The sequence below is a fragment of the Pleurodeles waltl genome, chromosome 11, assembly GCF_031143425.1.
Source record: "Pleurodeles waltl isolate 20211129_DDA chromosome 11, aPleWal1.hap1.20221129, whole genome shotgun sequence".
Classification (NCBI taxonomy): Eukaryota; Metazoa; Chordata; class Amphibia; order Caudata; family Salamandridae; genus Pleurodeles; species Pleurodeles waltl.
The window spans coordinates 868,182,301-868,207,261 of record NC_090450.1 but is presented as its reverse complement, the minus strand read 5'-3'; the positions used below and the strand labels follow the sequence as shown (position 1 = coordinate 868,207,261).

Below are 24,961 nucleotides of genomic sequence, written 5' to 3'. Positions count from 1 at the left end.
CCACAAGCTGGCGTAGGCGTGCAACAGGAATTGGCAGGCACTCCTCCCTCCACGTCACACCAGGAAGGGGTCAATCCGGATGGAAGCCTAAGAGAGGCTAATGATACTGCCTTACTTCACAGCAATAAAGTTTGCAAGCGCAGGAGGCCTTTTAGCACGAGAATCCCATAATCGTCACTAAAATTATTTATGTAGTAATGAGTAGGCTTCCCTCAACATTCTAAAGCCACGCTTGGCCTTCACCACGCACAGACACACACAAGGGTGGATGGTGGGGAAGGGGAGGATAGATGCAATGGTTAATTAACATTATCAAATATTAAACAGTGAAATATGCTTAATGGGACATGGCTTATGCGGGAAGCAGGGTTTTACATAGTTTTCAGATGGAAACTCAGATGGGCCCCCTCAGCATTCATCCTTCCGAGGTCTGTAAAACAAGACCATTCAGTTCAACGTTTGGAACCAACACTTAAATGACGTAAAGTGCAAGCTTGTTTTTTTTTCAAACAAATACACAGTTACAGAGTCATTTTAGGAACTACATTTCAGCAGCCGGTTGCTCCTGCCACTTTAAGGCTAGCTAAGCTTCACATGATGTTCCCAGCAGTGACGTAACAAAACTTGAGGGTGCCCCCCTGCAAAGTACATAGAGGGGGCCCCCTTCAAACTCACTCAGGAGTTCTCAGGCCCACTTGCTTCACAGCTGGGAGAGCCAGTTAATTGTGTCTTTGCTGCTAATTCCTTCATCCCCAACATGTGCCCAAAACTACTAAAAGCTCCGACTTTATAACATTGTACCTGGTGCAAGGAGGTCAGGAGTTAAAATCTTTCAGTAGTTTGGTATTTGGTAAAGCTTTCCTATGGCATATACCTACTTGATGGTACTCGCCCATGAGGGTCACAAGGTGCTAAAGGGGGGAGGGGCCTCATCCAAAGAGCCAAGTCTTGAGGTTCTTCCTGAAAATGGTGAGCGACGGGCTTTGTCTGAGATGCAGGGGGAGGTTGTTCCAGCTCTTTGCTGCAGTGTAGGTGAAAGATCATCTCTGGCAGTGGTTTTGCGGATGTGAGGGGTGGTGGCCAGGGCCATCTGAGTGGAGCGGAGGGATCTGACAGGGGTGTGAAAGGAGACACAGTGGTTTAGGTAGGCTGGTCCTGCGTTGTGTATAGCCTTGTACGTGTGGGTGAGAAACTTGAAGGTGATTTGCTTCTCGACCGGTAGCCAGTGGACGGTCCTCATGTGTTGAGAGATGTGTTCTCGGCAAGGGAGGTCCAGAATGAGTCTGGCGGCGGCGTTCTGGATGAGATCTTCACTGGCCAGCCGCGGTCAGAAAAGGGAAACCGGCGGTTTCCCGCCGGTTTCCCGCGGCCCCAGGGAATCCTCCACGCCGCCATGGGGATTCCGACCCCCTTCCCGCCATCCTGTTTCTGGTGGTTTTCACCGCCAGAAACAGGATGGCGGGAACGGGTGTCGTGGGGCCCCTGGGGGCCCCTGCAGTGCCCATGCCACTGGCATGGGCACTGCAGGGGCCCCCTAACAGGGCCCCATTAAGATTTTCAGTGTCTGCTTGGCAGACACTGAAAATCGCGACAGGTGCAACTGCTCCCGTCGCACACCAGCAACTCCGCCGGCTCCATTCGGAGCCGGCTTCCTCGTTGCTGGGGCTTTCCCGAAGGCGAGCGGGCGGCCTTTTGGCGGTCGCCCGCCAGCCCAGCGGGAAAGTCAGAATGACCGCTGCGGTCTTTTGACCGCGGTACGGTCTTCTGTCGGTTCCCGCCAGGCGGGCGGCTTCCGCCGCCCGCGGGGGTCAAAATGACCCCCATAGTCTCTATCAGATAAGGTGTTCCAGAAGGTTAGTAAATTCTGTTAGGGCAAGAAAGCACCAACTTTCTAAAAGTGACATTTTCAGAATTGTAACTTAAAATCCAACTTCGCCATTAAAGAGGGTTTAAATTACAAAAATTACAAATCATTTGAGTGCAAACATTGTATCTCTGTCTGCTCCCACCACAAAGTTATCACTTATTAAATGTAACAAGGTAACATAGTGTTAGTCAGTGGGAGGGATAGGCCTTGCAACATTAAAAAAACAACTCTAGGAGTTTTTCTCTTTATGTCCTAATTTTTCAATACAATGGCAGGCCCACTGGTAGCATTTAATTTACAGGTCTGACTAAATGCAGTACCGTGTACCAGACACTTACAAGTCAATTAAATGTGCTATTCAGGTGTAGTCCTTTTTTTTACCAAGTTTTAGAAAGCAAGTTCAAGCATTTTAGCAAGGGCTAGCAGTGGTAAAGTGCACAGTCATAATGGCAACAAAACAAATTCATAAAAAGGAGGGGTGAAAGCAAAACGTTTGGGGGAACACCTAGCCAAAGTTGCCAGGTATAACACATAATATACATAAACAGTGGGGCCTATTGCCAGCATGCTTTAATCAATTTTTCGGTTTAACGGGGCAATTCATATTTTGCTTCCCTACATTTTAAATAAGTTCTTCTAGCCTATGCATATTGTTCACATTGACGTAAAAGTAGTTCTTTTCGCTTTAGTGACAAAGCAGCTTAAACAACTGTTTTTTATTACTATTTTTTTAAAATGTATTACCAGCTATTCATTTTACCTGCACTTAGGTAAAGGGTTTGGCTATTGCCTTTCCGTTAGGTTTGAGCATAGAGCTTAACCACTGTTTATTTTTCTTTTGAATGTTTGTCGTTTTATGGTTTACCTATTTATTTTAAGTCCTGAATGGCTTTGGCCTTGTTAGTATGATCACGTGTCTCTTAGCACCTGGACAACTTTTAGGTATAAAAACATAACTTAGGTTGCCCATTTAAATGGGAATTTATATTCCGTCTGAATTTTTAGTTGCTGTTCTAAAGTATTTAAGTATAATTGCGTATATCTGCAGTTTGAGTGCTTGGTTAAGTTGTGATTTATTCTTGGCTCCTTCACAAACAATAATACTAAATCATGCATGAGCAACTGGGAGGCTTGTTATAAAAAACACTAGTAAAGCAGCCACATCACTGAGTGCTTTTTAAATTTAAAATTTGTATTGTAAACACATGGCTGTCATGTGCCATGGTCAGGCAATAGCATATTTTCTTTTTGTTGCTTTTTTATTTTTGTGTCATTTGTTTCCAATAAAAACAAAAAATGAAATAACCATCCACCAGCCCGCCAATGCAGATCTATTAGTTTTGCCAATGCTTGTTGTTTAATAGGTTTCAGTGATGTGGATCAGCGTTAGAACTGCGAGTATGCGTTGTTTACAGTCCATGATTCAAGCATTGCCTTCTTAGTGATATAGAGACATGTAGTAAACCTGTTTTATTAAATGCTAGGGATGCATCCCTAGCTATGTCACTAATTTCAGCTCACACTCCGAGCTGCCACTTAAAAGGTTTCATCCTGGCTTCCATTTTCAAGAACGCATTCAAATATTTTAACCGCTGCAGATTTCACTATGGTGATGCCGTCAAGCTTGATTTTCATTACTTAAGTACTTGAGATATGTAAAATTTGTGTTGCTCTGCATATGCACATAATATTTAACAATTTAGTTTTAGCTTTGGCAGACACAGATTTAATTGTCTGTCGGATTTCTTGAAAACAGTACATTAATCATAAAATTAAGAGGAGCAATAGGTCAGACCCCTCAGCCTTTCCTTACTTTAATTGTTGCTGAAGGTTTGATAAACCTAAATTACAGCATTTTGGTGTTGGATCCCAGGCACACTCCTTGGTCTTTGGGCTGGGAGGATCTGGAGGTAGGGAATCTGGTTTTAGACGTCCACACACACACTCCCCTATCTGACAACACAAAGGGGGTTCTTGCAGGCATGGCTGTCCATGTGAGGCAAAGGCACACTTAGCACCAAACCAGATCCCACACCCAGACTTCTGCAGCGTAAACAGTTATCACGGGCAGAGTCCGGGGCAATGACAGGCAACTAACTAATCTGCTCTGTTTTTGACTTGTATCACAAAATCCCTAAATTCTTCAAACCGAAAGTCACATTTGGAAATAAGGTAAAAATCTGTCAGGTACAGCTGAGATTCTGCTACAGAAAACAGTATTCCAGTAATTTGATTTGACAATTTCCAAAGCATATTTTACTGTGGAGGAGGGATTCAGCCAATAATCTGGCAGGCCAAGCCTGAGCAATCAAGTTTTTACATAGGAAACCCAAGGAATCGTGGAAGCTAGGCGATTGTCGACTATCTCGTTTGGGTAGTCTCAATACAGAACCACTCCCTCTGTGGTACATAGTCTGGTCCAATACCAAATAGGTTTCAGACTGGCTATATCACCCTCGCGTAACATAGGGGCATTTTTTGGTAACCTCAGCTGAGATTTGATGAAGGAGTTTTTGCATGATCCAGCGAATCAAGGTTGCTGTAGCCATACAAAATAGCCCCAAATAACGCCGCCCCACAGGCTTGAGCCTTATAGATCTCTAACACTGGCGAGATCAGATGTGAAGCTGCCCTGTTGATGAGTCTAAGTATGAACCCAGCTCTATGCATAAGGATCAAGGAGCTTTTTTTGATCTTGGCCAGCCATGTGTGACAGTCATTAAGTCTCACATACAGATAGTCAAATTTGGCCACCCTTTCTAATCTAGCGCCCTCCAGGACCAGATTCCCTCTTATTCTCTTCTGGTGACTGAATATCATAAACTTGGTTGTATTGCTGTTTATTTCCAGGCCATGGTCCTTGCATAATAAAGCAAACTTCCCCAGAAGAGTACTCAATTCCTGCAGGGTTTTAGAGAGGAGAGGAGTATCATCAGCAAAGAGCAGACCCAGCACTTTAGACACTGCCATTTTTGAGGAGCCATTCTGGCAGTCCCTGAGATAAGAAATACACCCATCAATTAATAACAGGAATAAGGTGGGTGCCAGTACGCAACCCTGCCGAACACCTCGCAAATAGGGATATTAGTGATTGTTTCTCTGTCAGGGCCCCATCTGACCCTGGCAAATTTCCCTGAGTATAGCTGTTGTATCAGGGATAATAGGCCAGATGGGACCACTTACAACTTGCCCCTATGAACAAGGTTGAATGCCACACGCAAATCTACAAAAGCAACAAATAACGAACCCCATCCGATGTCAACCGTTTTCCACTTTATGGTCAGTAACCAAAGAACCTGGTCCACTGCTTGTGTTAGACTTGAACCCACTCTGGGGGTGCGACAGGACATTATTTGACCTTATCCAGTCCCAAAGCTTAGTCAATATTTGGCTATTGTAAATTTTTTGAACATTTCAATAAGACTTATGGGATTCCCGTGGATCCTGTCTGTTCCCCTTTTTGGAAATGTGTATGATTTCCCACGGGCCAGTATAGGGGCACCTGCTACAGTTGCATTGGAAAGACAGTTAATGTAATGGCCCATAATAATGGTTCCAATCGAAACATATCAACAGGAATTCTGTCAGGAACAGGGTCCTTCTCCACGTTTTGTACATTAAGCGCATCAAGAGTTTCTTACAGTGTGAAGACCACAGTTTCGCTTACCTTTTCCTGGGTAAGGATTATAGACTCCTGGTCATTATCAGTACATTCCAGCTAGGCACAAAGAACGGTAAAGTGTTTTTTCCATTATCCTGTGGAAGCATGGCATTCTGGACGAGCATGGACTCTGCGTCCCCTGTGCTTCACCAGGCGCCAAAATAGTCTGCTATCCTTCTCTACCGTTGCTTTCAGCATATCTTCCCATGTCCTGACTTCCCAATTGGAATTGCTGGTTTTAATAACCCTGCTCTACGTTTTCCTCACAATAATAATATTAGCCTTTACATTGCTTTTGAGAGTGAGCTTTCATCAGACTAGTTTTTGCCACTTTACAAGGGTGATCAAACCAATCATGTAGTTTGGAAACTTTGTTATGGGGGTGTGATCTCTAATTCAAAGACATTTTTCAGACTAGAAAACAAATCACTGTGTACTGCTAGTATCTAGGAGGGAGTGCAATCGTGTTTGATAAATGTTGCCAAGGCTTCACTTGTTGTTAGCTGGATATCTTTCCGGATATGCTGCACAACACAAATGTTCACCCACCTCACATTGCGCCTGTTATTAATTAGGGAAGTTTAAATAGAAAGAATTATTGGCTGGGGAAACTCTCTCACTCAGGACCCCACTAGGGTAAGTACAAGAGGGAAATGATCACTATCCAGGCGGTGATCTACCATCTATTTCCAGGCCCTAACATCCAATGATATATAATCAATATTACTTTTATAATCCCCCCTTCTAAAAGTTGGTTTAGCCCCCAAATCTGATGTGCACACACTTAAATCATAAGCTTCAGATAGGTCTACTATCTAGAGAGCAGCAGAACTCATCCTCACATGTTTTCTAGGGCCAGAATAGGCTGGGATCCCCCATCATTCATCTTCTTCCATAAACAGCTCGAGTAAAGGAGACTAGGGCTCAAAAGAAGTATTAAAATCTCTTGCAGTAATTAGAAGGTGTTTACTTCCATAGGCTTCCAAAAGAGCAGATGGGGATTTTAGGTTGGGGAGGTTTTATTCAGGGGGGTAGATCGGTTATATAAATTCACCAGTTGGTAGGAGATCCCTAATCTAGGTACCAGTTTGAGCACTAGGCGTTCTGGACAGTTAGTATTGATGACCTTTAATAGACAGTCGAGGGCTGTTTTGAACCATACAGTAAGGCCACCCAAAGGCCTGCCTACTGGCAAAGCTGTGTCTTCAATAGAATATGTTGCAAACCCCTGCCTGTGCACTATATCTACTGCCTAGGTTTCTTGGAAAAGGCAGATTTGGAATTTGTCAATATAATCTCCTCACTCAGGATCAAGCAAGATTCTCGCTATATTCCAGCTAACTAACTGTATACTAGGTTGTGACTGTTGGGCCAGACAGCTTTATGTTTTATTTTGAAGACCATCCAGTGGAGTTTCGTGAGTCACAAGTTTGGCGGGATGAGGCAAAAAAGTCTCCCCTCCAGGAAATTATCTCACCAGGCTTAGGGGAAGTCTGGAGGTTAAAGTCTAAGGCTGCCAGACCACCACACCTCCCCCTCGAAACACAAAGTTACATAGTCAACCAATCTGTCAGACCATTGTTACTATCAGGGGACTGCATGGGATGGGGTCTGAGGCTAGAAACCACACCAGATCTTAAAAGAGTGCTACCAGGGCCCTCTATTATCCCAGGCTCATCACCAGGTGGCCTCAGTTTGAAAATTAATTTCAGACGCTTTGGAAGGGTAAGTGCATAGGTCTAAAGCAATCAAACCATCCACCAGCTCCCGAGCTACAAGCTTAATTTCAATATAATCCCACCACCCCTCCTGCAAAGGAAAATGCCCTGCACTCACAATAACAGAGTAAATAATCGAATGGCAATGCCTAACATTTCTGATCCAATGAAGGATCTTGTTCTTTAATGACAGGCTGTCCTAACGGGTGCCAGGTTGCAATTTAGGAACATTAGTCATGAAGACAGAGCATGGAATACGAGAAAACCTCTTTATAGGAGCGTCTTGGCAAGATATTTGCTGGGCGGCCATAGTGTTTTCAGGGTGGGTGCCATCCCTTTGCACAGAACGAGGAAGCTGGAAGGGAATAGAAGTCATGGCCCTATGATAAGATGGAGCTCTTTGGGAATGTTTTACAAGATGCTGCTGCGTCAGTGGCCAGCGCAGCCCTTAACTAGTACCAAGATGGGTGCTTCGATGTTCGACAACTCCTACGGCACCACTCTGTTGCAGGGGGCCAACCGTTCACATGTAGCAGCCCCTTTAACCCCTTAGGCCCTGTTGGCAGCACAAGAGGAGGAGAGTTCTTTGCCCCCAGTATTTTTGCAATAGCGCTCCGTACAGCAAGGATCGCTGTTTTTAAATCATTAACTCCATTCCTTAAGAAGCATGTTTTATTCTGCTAATACCTTTGGCGCCCCTTGACAAGTCCTCACAAAATTTTCAAAACTAATAAGACAATTGGTTCAGCTGTTTGTGGGTGATCCGTCAAGCGGGGGCTGAGAAAAAGGGAGGGGTACCAAAACTTGTTATCTCCATGCCTTTTGCCATGGGGTTTTTAGACATGATTACAGCCCAAACTGCTGAACGGAATCACACCAAATTTGGAAGGTAGCTTGATGTTGGTGCTTCAGCCAAGTCCCAAAAAACACATTAAAAAAAAGAAAAGGGTACAGAACAGGGGCGGCTGGTGGCATTTGAAAATGGTCGCGCGTAAAAGTTGTGGATGAGAGTTTTATCGCGTGCGAGAAAAGCGAGTGAGCCTGATGGATAAAATGGGGGGGGGGGGGGGTTTAAGAGGCTTCTCCCCCAAGAAAGTTTTGGAAAAAGGAGTTGCAAATGGTGAATTTTAGAGGAAATTTAAGAAAGCAGCATGCATTCACAATTGCTAAGAATTGCCCAGGCATTAATGAATCTGTGATAAATAACCCCTACCAACAGAGAGGAGCGTGGCGCACCAGCCACAGAGCAAAAAGTCTGCCTACAGTCAGATTACGGTACATTACCATCAATCAAGCTATCACGCAGCACTGCACAAATTCTGACAGTGGTAATTTTTCAAAAAAGCAAGACCATGGAAGCAATAAATACATTTGGTAACAGTACATAAAAGGAAATAAGCATTTTTTTTTAGGGAACAACAAAAAAAAACACCCTGCCTTAATTGCAGTTCCGTTGACTTCTACAGAACTGTCTTGGAATGTCTTTAACATTATTAGCTTGGATCAACATTTTGAACCTCACTGTCATAGATGCATTTTGTTGATTTTGGATATAAATGACAGTAGAGGGTCAGTCCCTACCATGGATGCCATTCTTTCTGATTTTAGCAAGATTGTGTCACAGTTTACCTTAAAATAGTTAAGGACGCCCAACACTGCCATGCCTAGAGACCACCTGTTTTTGCAGTCGTTTCAGCTAAAACAATGTACGTCTTGGGCATTGGGGAGGGGGCATAATGGAATTCCTAGAAAACACATAATGCAGCATTAAACGCTGCGAACGGCCTGTCAACAAGGAAGCCTGTATAAAATGAAAGTCTGACATTTCTTTCGCAAAGGCTCAGGATAGTCTGAAGAAACAGACCTCACTGACGTTAATCCAACAGGTTTTACTTACGTTGGTGGAAGTGTTGCTCTGCACCAGGACATTGCAAATTACTTTGGAATGATAAATCACTTATTGGCTATCTAAATATATGCTTCGCACGCTCTACTGTGTGTACATCTTTTATTTTACAATTTTATTATAGCACAAACTCATTGCCCAAGGGAAGCTAAATGGCCTGGATGAGAAGCAGAGAGCGAATAATGTCACGGAAATAATCCACTGGTCCAGCTAAAAAGAAAGTCTACTGAATGCATCCATGAAGAAATGAATGTGCACACACACTTTATACCGCTGCGCCTTCCGCAGCAAAAAAGAGCTACACCTCTCTCCCCGAGAGAGAGAGAGAGAGAGAGAGAGAGAGAGAGAGGAGAGAGAGAGAGAGAGAGAGAGAGAGGAGAGAGAGAGAGAGAGAGAGAGAGAGAGAGAGAGGAGAGAGAGAGAGAGAGAGAGAGAGAGAGAGAGGAGAGAGAGAGGAGAGAGAGAGAGAGAGAGAGGAGAGAGAGAGAGAGAGAGAGAGAGAGAGAGAGAGAGAGAGAGAGAGAGAGAGAGAGAGAGAGAGAGAGAGAGAGATATGCAACAGATGTGTTTAGAAGCAATAAATAAGATTGAAGTCGCCACCTGCACATTTTTTGGTAAAAGGAAGAGAGGAGACATGCTAATAAAACAGAGGCCTCCATTTATTCACCTTGCTCAAAGCTAATCGCAGCGTGAGCAGGAAGGTAGTATCTGTAGCACCATCCATGTCAAATAAATATGTAACTAGTAAACAACAGTAATCTTCCTCCATCCACCACTTGCCTCATGATGCATTCGCTCGTCTAAGGAGACCTTGAGAGTCTTTAAGCGCCCTACTGTGCCACTTCTCATGTCCGGTCACACATTTAGTCAAATCAAGTGAACACTCCCGTGTGTGTCCGCAAGCCTCAGTCCAGTGCACGGAGACAAAAAAAAACACACGACGGCTGCCTCACGTTTGCCTTGTATCATTTTGAATATGTACCGGTAAGGGTACCTAACGAAGCGCAGCACTTAGCATGAACAGTGACTATTATACAGGTCAGGTTAATTTAGGCATGGTGTTACGGGCACAGAAATAAAGTTCAACGATACCAGTCTAAGAATAACGCGCTCACCATAATGAGCACTGTAACAAAGAAATACATACATATTTAATAATTACACAGTTACAACACATGCGAAGATTAGGTGATTGGCCTAGACTAGCTGAATGCTGAGCTGACGCCAGGGCTTTTAATGAATTGCTAATTGGATTTGAGACGTAACTTCAGCACAGAGAATCACTGAAAAGAGGTAATAGCCAGCACGTATGCCACTTTATGTGCTATTTGAGGTCAAGACCAGATGAAATGGAGAGCTCTAAAATGATAAGTTACTTAGGATCAGGTGCGGTGCTCCTCTCCCTCGGCTTTGCTACTTACAGGGCTGGTCATGATGAGGCAGGAACAGTAGAACGACTGGCAGCAAGGGATAGAAAATGACGCGTCACGGCATGGCTTCACAATAAAGCCATACTGTGATTGGCCATATTCTTCTGTAAGCCAAACCTCCCATCTCAGTGCTGCCTCCAAGACTAGGCCTGCACCTCGCCTCTTGAGCCAATCCAGATGCTGCTTCCTTGCTGTTTATATCAGCAAACAGCATAAGAGCAGCAGCAGGATTGGTTGGTGCAGGCAAAGTCAGTGCTCCTTAGAAGACCGAGGAGGATGCAGCTATGATCCTCGGCTCACTAACGTTCTGGTAGGAGATGCATTATGTGCGAATGTCGGCTTGGTTGTAGGAAGACACCCGTCCAACCCGACATGCGCACACATGTCTTCAGACCCATAGAGTCTTCCTTTGCTGTTTATAAAGGTGCCCCACCCCCGCCCACTCATGACGTGAAAGCCTGCTGTCTGCAATGTGCACTCGGCCCGCGGCTGAAATAAAAGCACAGCGGCTGGGCATATAAATCTTCTAAAATCATTTTTAGAGGCGAGGGGGCAACAAATACGGGGGCGATGCCCCAATACCCCCATGGAGAAACCGTTGCTGGTGCAGAGTAGGAATACCCTGACCCCCTAGCGTTGGTGCTAGGATCCCCCCTGGGACCCCACAAGGGCAAAAAATCATTTAAAAAAAACTTTTAGCCGAATTTTGTGGAGGATCTGCAAATTTGGCAAAAAAAACAAGAGCTGTGTCCCGTTTTTTTGTTTACAATATAGTCCCTGGGTTGGTCAGGTCCCGGGGCATTGGGCACAAAAGAAAGGAGGGGGCGCACGGGGCCCCCCTCCAAAGACTCATTTAAACCCTGGGGTAACTATAACTTGTGCCCTAAGGTAACTATAACTGGCGCCCTCTCCATGCACTGCTAATTGCCGCGTTTATTACATCAGGCATGACATCTTTTATGGCATCAGTGAAATCATCACTGCAACATATAAAATTGTTGATGAGGAAACTGTACTCGGCGGGGGCGCGAGTTATAGTTACAATAGGACGCGAGTTATAATTCCTTGAAATAACTAACCATAACTGCAGAATTTCTATGGTTTTGTATGTTTGAAATGTGAGCCTTACTATAACGTCCATGTAACCTTTGGGTTTTTAATGAATTTCTATGTTTTTTTAATTCTATTTCCTGACTAAACGTTCCTGTGACCTTTGTTTCTTTATTGAATATATACATACATATATATATATATTTATATATATATATATATATATATAAGCTCAAAAGAGTCCACTCAAGGCGCGCTCTATTCAGTCGGTGCCCACGCCAGGGAAGGACCTGTTCCCTTATTAATTTCTCGCAAGTTCAACATCTCTGTCAAAGACGTGGCACTCACAGGATACTTAGTTTTTCATTTTAATGTGCAGTATGATCTCCACAACAAACACCAACGCGTTTCAACCTTCACGGTCTTGGTCACGGTGATCAGTCATTCCATGAAGTGTTCTATTTATACTCTTTATCTCACTATGCCTTTATGTGGCATTCTGGGATATGTAGTTCAGTTAAAAATATATGCATATTATAAAATCAATTTTTACTTTTATGATGAACAGTCATTGTGCTCCTACAACCCATCTAACTCAAAATTGAGAGAAAAAAATGATTATATATATAAAAATGTTTAATAAAATAAACAAAAAACAAGAACACACACCAACATTCTTATATGAGAGCATCTTCTACATATTACTTAATCTAATTCTATTGTTTTCCCTTTTTAAGCTATATCCAATGATCTATGGTACATCTGATAATGCACTGTCCTATTGATAATTCTCTTTTCATTACATATTGTAATTCTCTATATCTTCCCTTGTTCTGGGTCTAGTACCCATCCATAATATACATCTTCAACTGATAGTTCATTAAATCATTTTTTTTGTATATCAACAGCCGATGTGCCATTTTCATTGTTATTTCATATTTACAAGTGACAGTATAATTCTTCATCGACATTCACCCCAAAAGGATACTTGGTTTTTAATCCAATGATGTACCTAGATTCCAAACGTCTCAGTTTCTGAATTCTATCCCCTCCCCTCCCCGTTCATGTTTTTTGATTATTGCAATGCCATAATATTTCATATGTAACCAATTTGATGCTTGATGATTTTTCAAATGTTTGGTCATTGCATATGCATTGTCATCATTCTGTACTGCTCTAATATGTTCTAGAATGCGCTTTTTCAAAGGGCAGATAGTGCTGCCAACATACCGTAGACCACATCGACATTTTATAACATACCACAAAGTTTGTGTCACATGTAATTCTATCTGTGATTGTAATCTCCTTTCCCCGAAAGTCAATTACTGTTTTCTTATTGCAACCAATTTTGCATGCCTTGCACTTGTTGCAACAGTAAAATCCCTTATTACCATCCACTAACCAATTGGAGATATTAAGGGTCTCTAAGTGACTTCTTACTAGTATATCTTTTAGTGCTGGTACTTTCCTGTATGTAACAGATGGTCGAGTTCCCAATATATCCCCAATATCATTGTCTTTTTTAATCAAATGCCAATATTTATTTAATACATTTAGGGCCAGATGTATTAAAAAGTTTTGCACTCGCAAACGGTGCGAATCGGTAAATTCGGCCGTTTGCGAGTGCAAAACCGTGATCTGCGATGCATGAAATGCATTCGCAGACCACAAATAAGAAATCGCTAAAATAGCGATTTCTTGCGTTGCGACCTGGAAATTGCGAGTCGCAATTTGCGATTCGCAATTTCCAGGTCGCAAGGCTATTCTGGAAAAAATAGCTAAATTGCGATTTTTCCTAAAATGGCATTTTGCACTTGCAAAATACCATGCTTTGCAACCAGGTGGTAACCTGGTGCAAAATTTTAAAATGCAGTTAAACTGCATTTTTAAATTAAACATGTAAAGCACACATGCCCTTTTGGCATGTGTGTACCTTACATGTAGAAAATAATTTTTTGGGGGTGCAGGAGAGGGGGCCTTAGGCCCCCAGCACCCGGGCCTTTTGCATTTCCAAAATTGCGATTTCTGGTTCAGAAATCTCAATTTTGGAAATGCAAAATATTCGCAGCTATGGGCCAACAGGCCCATAGCTGCGAATGGGGCTGGTATCGCAATTTGCGATTCGGTAATAGCATTTGCGATTTTTAAGAAATCGCTATTACCGATTCGCAAATGTGATACATGGCCCTTTGCGAGTCGGTAAATAGCGATTTCTTAAAAATCGCTATTACCGAATCGCAATGGGCCGTGATGGTACATCTGGCCCTTAGTATCTATTGGTTCTCTTTGCTGTAGTCTAAGATGAGTCTTAACTCATCATTTTCTGTTTTTGTCTCATCTGGCACTTTCTTATTTTGGACCAGTATCTGTGCCTGTGTTTTGGCTCTTGCTTTTGCCTCACCCTGATTCATTTCTTTCAACTTATATCCTCTATTCAAAAATCTCTGTTTGGTTTCCCAAAATTTTTGGTTCATATCCTGTTTAGTTGAGCAGTTTCTTTTAACCCGAACAAATTCTCCATACGGAATGCTTTTAATCAATGATTTGGGATGGAAACTGGACCCATGTAGGATGCTGTTAGTTGCACTGGATTTCCTGTGTAGTGTAGTCCGTAACTCATTCCCTTCAATGTATACCAACACATCTAAAAATTCAATAGAAGTGTTACATGAAGTTGTTACCCAATGTCATTCAGGTTCTAACCTGTGAAGAATTGTTTAAATGAGTCCTCCGTTCCATTCCAAATCAAAAATAGATCGTCTATATTGCGTAGCCATACTATCACTTTGTCCATGTATCTTTCGTTCTCCTGACTCCAAGCTATGCATTCCTCCCACCAACCCATTGTGAGGTTGAAATGTCCCAAGTTAGGAATTGGCACACTGTCTCAGACAATTTGTTCTACACTCCATGTCTGAGGGTGTACAAGAAGAAAGACACAAGAGACTGGCATTAGTGCACAGGGTGGCACTTATATTTGGCTCTGCTTCGTTACTTTAATGGCAGTATGGTGTCACTGTAGAACCATACGGCACTCCCTACATGTGAGGAGCGAGGAGCATTGCTGGAAGAATTCTCTGAATACAGTCTGGCATCGGGGGGCATTCTGGAGATGAGAAATCTGTGGTTAGCTCGAGTATCTACCAGAGAGTGCTTTGTCAGAGAGAAGTACCTTGTTCTTTATGGCAACGTCAATGAAAGAGACTTTTTCTCTTACATTAAAAACATTTAGGGCCTTATTACGACCTTGGCAGATGGGATACCCTGTCACAAATGTGACAGATATCCCATCCGCCGTATTACAAGTTCCGTTATATCGTATGGAACTTGTAAAACAGCGGGCGGGATATCTGTCACGTATCCCATCTGCCAAGGTCGTAATCAGGCTCTTAGTCTCACACTTATATGGGGCCCTGTGCTTTATTCATTGTGCCTTCCAGTAGAAGGAACTAGAAACTGTCCTAATTTCTGACCGTGCATGCTTCTAATAGACCCCTCACATCTAGCTCTCTTTTGCTCACCTGTCCCATGTTGTAGGAAGAAAAGTAGCAGTGGAAGATATTTTTAGGTCCTAAATTCCAAAATTGGGTTGGCTTTCACCAAGAAATGCAACAAGAAGCTCACTTGCGGATTTTCTCTTGAATTTGTTTCCCCTCTCCTGTTGGACCTTTCCTGTGTTTTCCTCTGTTATGTTTCCTACCCTAATGCCATGATGAATTTGGTTGGTAGTTTTGTGCTTTATAAATAAATACATTTTGGAAGAGGATATTAACTGGGTAATTGAAAACTTGAAGTCTGGCAAGCTACAAGAAGGGGTAGTATCCATTGAAATTATTTATGGTATTTAGTGGGCCACTGAATACCCCAATTCATGGTCAGATTTAATGACGCCTTTAATGTGAGAAAGCTGCATTTATCCATGTGGGTAAAAGTGTGTGGGTGGCCGTTATCAGAGAGACCCTTTGGAAAATGGTGCTTTATATCCATTGTGCATGATTGGAGTTCTCATGAAGATTCTCAGCAAGTTAGTTCTGAAGAACCAAGCAGCTTTTTATCCCAAGGCAGGACAGTAATCAACCTGTGTAGCTTGGTCTTGGTGTTGAATACGGTCAAGAAGCACCCTTATGATTTTGCTGTTTTGTGCTTTGATTTTAAGACATTCAATACCATCGACTAGGCTGCCATTTTGACAGTAATGGTAAGGTTTTTTATCTTAAATTCCAGGATGGGTGAGTACATTTTGTATTGGTACGGTGGTGAGAGCTCGAATAAATATTATGGTCTTGCATAGTTGGCCAAAACAAAGCGGTAAGAAATAGGCCCCCTTGCTCATAGATTACACTTCTCCTCTGAAGATCACTGTCTTCATTAGTGTTTCTCTAAGTCTCATGTAACACGGGTGTTTGGGAACTAAATTCGAGGACATGGAGTAGTCCAAAAGGAAGATAAGTCGTGTACAACAGCCTCTTTAAAGATTTAAATTTTAGACTTTTCTCTTTTCACTTGAAATATTTCTTCCTTAAATGGATCTTTGGCAGCATCAAAAAATCAAAAGCAGGTGTAGTTTAGAGCACAATTGACTAGACAAATAAGAGCTGAACCCAGTAGCTATTAGTTGTCTGCTGCTTCCAAAGACAGGCTCTCGGGTTGCACCTTTGTTCAAAAGATTGAAATCCTTTTTTGGAGAGTGATTTTACCAACAAGAAAATAATCACATATTGTCACATTTGCTGTTTGCTGATGTTTGTTTCATGTTTTATATTTTGCTATTATTTGTACTTGTGGCTGGTGGTAAGTACTTGTGTTATTGTCCCATAAAACAATGGATCTTTTGAGTAACAACTATTTACAGTTATTTTAAATGCATCTAACATGGGCCCATTTTGCTTTGATTGCCCAGGGCGTTACAGGAGAGTTTGTTAGCCAGCTCACGTGGTTTACAGCCCAGCAGCCATAATTGTTTCGATCCGGAGTTACAATTTGCCATGGAGCTTTCTGTAAAAGAACAGCAGGAAAAAGAGTCTCAACGGCAGATGGAAGAGGCTGAGCTTGAACGGATTTTAAAACTTTCTCTAGAAGAGAAATAGAATCGAGACACGTGGTGAAAATTCTCCTACATGTATACTGCAGAGAATGTATAAACTGTTATTCTACTGAAAGGTCTAACATTTCAACTACCATAGGTTGGGCCCTCCCTCAAAACCAGCAATTGTTTCTTACAGTACATGATCCTCAGGGAATTTCGTTCTGAGGACTTGAAATATCAACTTGGATTATCAACCAAAGACACTGTACTATGTTTAGATGTTTATTTTTTTAACAGGATTTTTTTAATAACTTCCAACTGGTGTTTTCCTTGAATGGACACCTCCTGAGCTACATTACCCAATCCATTTGTTCTGTTTTTAAGTTGCTGATACTTTGGAGGTTCAAAACATTGTTAGTAAGGGTCCTGTTGTTTGAAATTAATCTGTGGAGAACAAATGCTTATGTATGGACCCACAACAACTACACTTAGGCCCCAACCCCAATAATGGTGGCTACGCATGAGCCAGGAAACAAGACTCCAGTTCAATGCACAATTAAAGATTATTGCCAAAACATGTACAATTACCTTCCAGAAAAATACCCATGTACTACATACTAGACTATTAGAACATTTGTAATGCCCATTCATTGTAAAACACAACTCAGGTTAAAATGAACAAATAAGGAGTACTGCCAAAAGTGTATCACGAGCTTCCAGGGCCATGCCCATGCACAATGTGCTGGTATATCTTAATGATCATTCGTTGTCCGGTAATCAAAATGATAAATGCCGTACAGTGGCGTGACACTTAAATAGATCAACAGTGTTTCCCTTCTTGCCTCTTTTTGGTGGGTGATTGCTCTGGGATCCATATGCTTAGCATGGTTGATAGGGGTTACTCCATAAAAGAACGTGCCACATTTAGAACTTGGGTGTAACTAATTAAACATGAAAAGGCAAACCTTTGATGTTTTAATTGATTTCAATCTATGAGCCATATTCTTAATTTATGCTTTTACTTAAGTGCTGACTTACTTTAGAGTATGTAAAGATGCCCTCAATCAGGTTGCATAACATAGACGGTTTCATAATGGGAATATCAATATTTGTTTTATGTTTTTCCACAAAATGTATGTTGCGAGGTTCTTTTTCCGCAAATGCCTATGTTCACAATGCCAGTGAGCAGTTTAAAAAAATGTTCTTTTCTTGAATACGAATTTCCAACTATTGTGCTTGGTGTATGGTGACCCAGTGTTGGGCAGAATCTCTGCTTATAACTATTTGTACAGTTTTGTTAGTAGCAGCTTAAAGGTAGTAGATAAAAAAGGTTATTTTTTATTTTTGTTTTAGAATGTTGTTGAATGTGAAAATTAAGTTGTCTATGTCCCGTACCTGCTTCTCTCTGAACCCTAAAGGCGTCATCTGAAAGTTTGCTTTGTGTGGTTGGATGTGAAGCGCATTATCTGAGAGGTTGCCTGCGCTGAGAGAATGATGTCTCTTTCCATGTATGTGTTTATCGATATATAGGAGTGTCTGTTGCTTTTCAGAAGAAACAGCCAGTATAAGATGCTAGCACCCGTTGTTAATTGCTCCAGAAAATAACAAAACCTGTACATATCAGTGAGACTGTATGTTTTAGATAGGAACAGTTTAACTTCAGAAAAGTTAAATAGAATATTTGGGTTAATTCTTCAATTTCATTGACATGGACACTTCTCATTGGTTGTCATGGCTGGCATTATCTTCTGATAAAGGTTTATCTAAACAATGTGTTCAGCTTTCTCCTCAAATGTTATTGAAACCACGGAAAGCATTTTTATTTGCTAAGAATATATATGAAAATATGAAATAATGGTCTGTGGTTGTTTTACGTGACATAAATTATAGCTCCATTAAGGTGACTTTAATAGATTAATTCTGATCTGTATCTGTTCTCGTGTAGTCTAAAAGCCACTCCGTGTTTAGTTTAACACCCTGAAAAAAGAGTCTTCATTGGTAAGGTCGAGCCGTTCCCCCAATATAGTTTATCTCTTGTAGGAGTTTACTATACTTTATTACACAAAAACTTTAATATCTTCTCTCAGTGAAGTTATTCTCGGTGAAACTTAAGCCGCTTTAACCTCATGGATCGTGTTAGGAGATGCTGTACCACAAAAAAATCAATATAAAGTTCCATTCTTCCAGTCTCTAAAATGAGGGCTGCAGCTTGTTTGCCTCTCTGTGAGTCAATCCTGCCAGTAAGAGGATAAAGGCAATAGTGCAAGGAGGCCCCAACCGAGGCGTGTCCCTTGTGTCCCTTGTGTTATATTCCCACCAGCTTAGGTCTTTATATCTGTCTGAAACAGAGTTCCTCAAAAATAATACATTTTTACAGCTGTGTAATGAAGATTTCAAAGGAACGTTACTTGACAGTATAGTCTATTCCTTCAGTAGCATATCCTAAATAATGCCCTGCTATGTGAAAGAGTATGACCTAATCGCAAGACAGTAAAAGAATTCAAGTACATTGTAAGTATCTTTTTATTACCTGTCGCAAGGCATGCGTGTTTGTGCACACACAAACACACAGATAACAAGTGCACGTCCTTCGAATTTTGTTGTCACTGTCATTACAATGAATCAGGGAGGGCAAAATATATCCTGATCCATGGCCATATATAATATACACTTTCCTGTACAGCATGCTTTCAATTAGTATTTGTGTATACATCTTCCACCAAGCGATTGCACTTGAATTTGCTTCGTAAAAGTAGCTGGCAACTAAAAAGAAAATAGACTGATTTAGTAGGGCTCATGCGTCTTCATCTGCAGAGCCCCTCCATATTCTCCTTGCATTCTGATTTCAGTTCCTTGTGTTTTTGGTACTCATTGGTTACTCAGACCTGTATCATATGAACTGATTTGTTGCTGTTTTGAAAAGAAGACCACTGCCTTTGTGCTTTAATTTGTTACTGTAACCCAGGGCTCTTTTGCACCATATAAAGCAAGACTCATTGGAATCATAATATTTTTATTTTCATTACATTGGAGAGATGCATGCCCCTAAGACTCATCGCTTACTAATCACAGTATGCAGTAGACCCTTCTTTTATTTTGACATAGGGAGGACCTTCTAATCTGCTTTGTAAAAGAGCCATTTGGATAGATCACACTGGTTTTGCGCCATGTTTTCTTCACATCTGTCTCCAACAAGTTCGTAATAATGAACTGTGACCTATCCAACATGAAACTGGCGTCATGCTACAAGCTTGTATAGAGAAGACATAAGAGGCACTCAGTATCACAAAAATACTGCATTCACACTTCAGCTGCCTTCTTTCAGATTTTCAGGATGGCTTTCCTCTCGACTCTCGTAATTGAGAGCTATCCTGATGGCTGCAAAGTCAGTAGGTCAAAGACATTTTGTCTCCATGTAGCAGGACACTTGTTAACCACAAATCTTATCTCTAGAAAACTAGAATAAATCTCCGAACGTTTTGTAGGGAATGACTCACAAACATATTTAATTGACTCTATTTCAAAGTTGTAACTAGCCCCTGACTACCTGCATCTTCCCAAGCCTGAGACTCAGACCTTGGTTCTAATGGAATATTCAGTGTAAGCCAAGAAATTGTAACCTCTCGCAGATATCATTGTAATAGCTGTAGATTTCAAGTCTCTGGTGCCTATCTATTTACTGGCTCCTAGTTTACTCTTTTGGAGGTCACGGCTCATCTGAGCTTGTTCATCTTTGTGAGTATTGTGATTAGTATAATTTGTCCTCTTTTACACAGTTGAGAACTCCTTATTGAAATATGTAACTCTGAAAAGGTGTACTGCAAATGCTACAAATGCATCAACCCGCTAAGTGGTGCTTAGTCCAGTGACGCATTGTGATATAAAAGATTTCTTTAGGTAACTGATTTCCCATTGTAGTTTCATGTCTCCTTTTAAGCTGATGGTTATCTAGTCAAATAGAAGGAAAACAAAGGAACAATGTAGAAAACGACCTGTTCCTTTGAGTGCTTTAAAAGTGTCAGCACTTACCCACTTGATACTCCTGTAGCACCATCTCAATCTTTTTTTATTGGAACTATGGGTAAAGATGGATGCGAGATTGAGGAGAAACATGCCATTTATTTATTGTATATAATATTGTATTTCAGATTTTAGACTTAGGTCGATGTTGGGAAGACATGGACCAACACCTGCTGGTGAGCTGGCATTGGCTGACCGTTGCAGTTCAAAAGGTCTTCTCACATGTGAAAGAACATAGACGCAGAGGCATGAGACTGACATGTGCAGAGGAAGTCTGTTGAGTGTGCTAAAAGTGGTAGAACAGAATGAGTGACAAAATGGAGGCATACTCAGCCTATGCAAATACCACTGTTTGATATGTTTTGTACATGTAGAATCAAATTAACATATCAAGTTCTCAAAATATGAAAAATAACGATGGATTGCTAAATATCTCAATGCTTTTTTGTTTCCTCCACCACACACTGTTGTATATTTCAAACTTTGAAGCATTACAAAGCATGAAAGATTGCAGGATCCATAACCTATCACTATGACAGACATTACATACTTACACATTCTATTCATAAACCCACTCCAAAAGGTGTGTGTCACTGTTTCTCCTCATCATGGAGCAGTATGGATCATGTCATAGTTGATACAGAAGTGTCTACGCTCTAGAAAACTTCCAGCCGTGGTCTCCACTCTGGACACTTCACCATCAAGGTTTCAAAGAGAACCCATAGTTGATTTATTTTAAGGTAGTACTAGAAAAACACATTACCAAATGCCTTCTCTTCCTGTGTGGCAGTAAAAAGGATATTATAAACCCATAATGACGTTTATCGTCTAATCATAGCTGCTCCTTTCAAATAAATTAAGGATAATTAACATTTTTCAACTCATGGTGGCGCTTCGACACAGGCATCAACTTTGCTGAGAGGATTAGCAGGCTGCATGTATCCCTATCACTTATCAAAAGCCATTGGAAAATGTTGTCAGATTTGTAGCGCAATTCTATCAAGCTGTCCTTCACAACGAATTTGCAGGAAGTCTACCTTTTTCTGTTCTGCCTCCTATATATATTCCTCTTCTTGTATGGCGTTCCACAAGTTGAACATAGAAGATTCTGGTACTCCTATTATTACATCTGTATGCCACTATCCAACTATCCTCTACCACCTGTACTACATTTGTTGTTACTAACAAAGTCAATTTATAGTAAGAGAGGTGGGTATATGGTGGTCCTTATGCACTTAGTGTGGTTTTATCCAGCGCTGACACAGATCACCAGATGATGGGTGGTCTGTTGATTGTACAATATATATCAGTCATTCATAGGAACATTTATTAGGGTATCGGGTAAAGGCTGATAGTGAAAGATTATTGATTTACTGAATTTGGTCTTCCAAACTGTACTATAATCAGTGGTTTTGGCCTTCATACTAGCATATGACTGGTAGTTCCTATTGCAATACATTCACATACATCCATTTATTGAGACAAATCCATGCCTACTACCATGATATGTTCTGGAGAGTGTCAGGTTTGTTAACATCCATGATAAGGCTGTAAAGCCCCTCTTTTTACTCACTAGAAAACGAGTTTCCATTGCAAACCCAGATTTTATATTTAGTACTGCGTTTCTAGCAGCATTATCTATAACCCTTTGAAACAGTAGCAAGGTATAGTGGTATTTTTCTTAACTAAGAAGGTCTATATTATATGATAAAAATATTATGCTAGCTACTAAACCGTTATACATATATATTACACTTAACGAATGTTTATAAATTCTACCCGAAATGCACACACCCTGAGTCTTCAAATATTAAGCAAAGTGGAAAGAAAAGAAAGCGTGTAACCTAATTTCATACTATAATGTCAAATTGGGATTCTGGTAACATTTGCAAACTTATTAATCTTTGATCTCATGGTCTGCTAGGTCACGAGGACTCATGATGACATTATACTATATAACTGTAATACGTAGTAACATATTACACTTAATGATATGTGTATATAATTACCTGTTGGCATTAAAAGCAATTAGAAAAGGGTTAAATACTGTTAATAAACTTTAATTTAAAAAGTCGATTTACATGCAAGTATACCCCAAAATGCTTTACCATTGTGGTATGTAATTCTATATATATTTTCGGAAAGAGACGTTTGTGCTCATAGCCCTAGGTACCCTGTGGACTTAGAAGCCAGAACACATAAATACATATTGTTTGTAGTGCAAAGGCAAGTTACCTTTTTCAACTGGGTTCACCACTCGCTGCACTTTTATTTTCCCAACAAAGCTTGTGTATGTTTTTTCCTGCGATTTCTGTTTTTGCAGCCAATGAGTTTTCTTAGAAAATGTTTAAAAGCATCTAGCAGACAAATCTCCTGAGCTTATATTTTCGTTAAAAACATTTCGACTCCTGTTGTGTAAAATGCATGCTGTCAAGTCATCGCAGTCCTTTTATTCTGGCCTTTTTATTATTTTGAAGTATAGCACTTTGTATTTTTTATGTAATGTACTCTGTCAAGTTGAATTCATATTTATTGTATTTTGTATTATTTTATGTGGAATTTGTTGTTCCCTTTACATTTTGGCCTTTTGCTCGTTTTAAGGTTATGTTGATCCACACGAGCAGCGACTCCAAGAAAATGCTGACTATGGTTATTTGCACTGTCACACTTAATCTGAACGTAGATGCTAAATGCTGTGTGTACTGTATGCTACAGAGCTTGGTAACATCGCCCCAAACCCTGATCCCTCTGCATAGCAAAACCCGGCATTGGGCTGTCAAAATCAATGGTTATAATTTCAATATTTTATCCTCAGAGTATTGTCAGTTGGGTTATCCAACATAAGGGCCCTCAAGAAAAGCTCACTGCCAAGCACAATAGCGTGAACCATAGTGCTGCGCAGTTGTGAACGCGCTCCACTAAACCTAATTGGGATTTTTCCTCAAATCTCTGAAAACATTCCTTTCACCGATTCTGCAATACCTACATTACTGGGGGCAAAATAGTTCTAGAGCGGTCCAGCGAAACAGAGCGCCTGTCCCATTTAATGACATACGGGGTCCTGTCTGTATGGATTTGCCCATATGGCAAATGAGCTATTGTCGCAAATTCCTGGTATGTGTGTTTTTTCATTCAATGTTGTGTATTTGGGATGAACCTCAGCAGCAACGTATTTCATATTACTCTGCTACTTAACTGGATTTGCATTTTAGTCAGTGTAACTATTATTCTTATTTAAAAAAACGTTTATTGCATTTCACAAACTCGTGTCATTCTGGAATCCGGTTGCACTGGAACTTTGGCAATGAGTAACCTTTTTTGAATTTCACGATTCCGCAGTGTCAAATATTTGTTGGCTTACATATAAGATGTTATCCTGTACAACGTTGCATTGCATTAAAACACTCCAACCGTAGAAAGACAAAATGCTTGCGTGTGTTCTTTACGCTGAGTGCGTTTCCTAAACGTAAATATTTATGTGCATGTTCATTTGCATTCCATTTTGGGTATTTTGTTACTTGGGAGCCTGCCTATGCGATGTTACGTATGTTATGTTATGTTATTTTATGGCAGCTTGTGAAGCGCTCTTTCACTGTGAGGCAATCTCACGGTTTTAAGAATAGTCACAACTAAGCAGCTAAGAAGCAAAACATCCTAATTCTGAGACAAGAGAATGCTTGCTAGAATCGACAGGTTTTTAGGTTCTTCTAAAAAGAATGAGGTTTTCATGTTTTTTTAAGGTTGTGGGAAGGGTGTCCTCACTTTAAATGGTAAACTGATAAAGCACCTCAACCACATTTCGCACATCTGACCTTTTGATTAGAAATTGACCAGCCTGATTGCATGATTTGAGCTGTGCGAGGGCATGACATCTTTAATAAGTTTAAGGAAAATCCGGGGCCTCTTTACGAGAGAGCACTGTGAACCACAGAGAGATTTATGTTGTACTTTTTGGTCAGCTGGAAGCTCATGTAAGATTCACCGTGTTGGAGTTATGTGTTCTCGGCATTGAAGAGCCAGGGCTAGAGCAGCTGGTTTTAAGCCTCATTGATGAAGAAAATAAGTTTGTCCTAAATAAGGTCGGTTTCGGAAGTCCAGGCGAGCTATTACTGTTGCAACGGTAACTTGTAGTTTTTGAAGAAGTTTTACATGTTTGAGGAGTTCCTTCAAAAGACATTGTGAACGATGTGCTCACTGCTGACACTTGGAACAACCATCATGAGCTTGCAGTCTGTCTGAATACCGAGGTTTATATCACTGGAAGACAGTGTGAAACTGTGACC

The 24,961-nt window shown here is 41.0% G+C and overlaps 1 protein-coding gene across 1 annotated transcript in view; it reads left to right on the top strand.

Annotated features, from left to right (window-relative positions):
* The window catches only part of ANKRD13A (ankyrin repeat domain 13A), a 352,335-nt gene extending 328,237 nt beyond the window's left edge, over positions 1-24,098 (top strand). The window contains exon 15 of the mRNA XM_069214719.1: positions 16,533-24,098. Coding sequence (XP_069070820.1) covers positions 16,533-16,719 — 187 coding nt within the window. The 3' untranslated portion in view covers positions 16,720-24,098. The remainder of the gene's footprint in view (positions 1-16,532) is intronic.
* Positions 24,099-24,961: the final 863 nt, after the last annotated feature.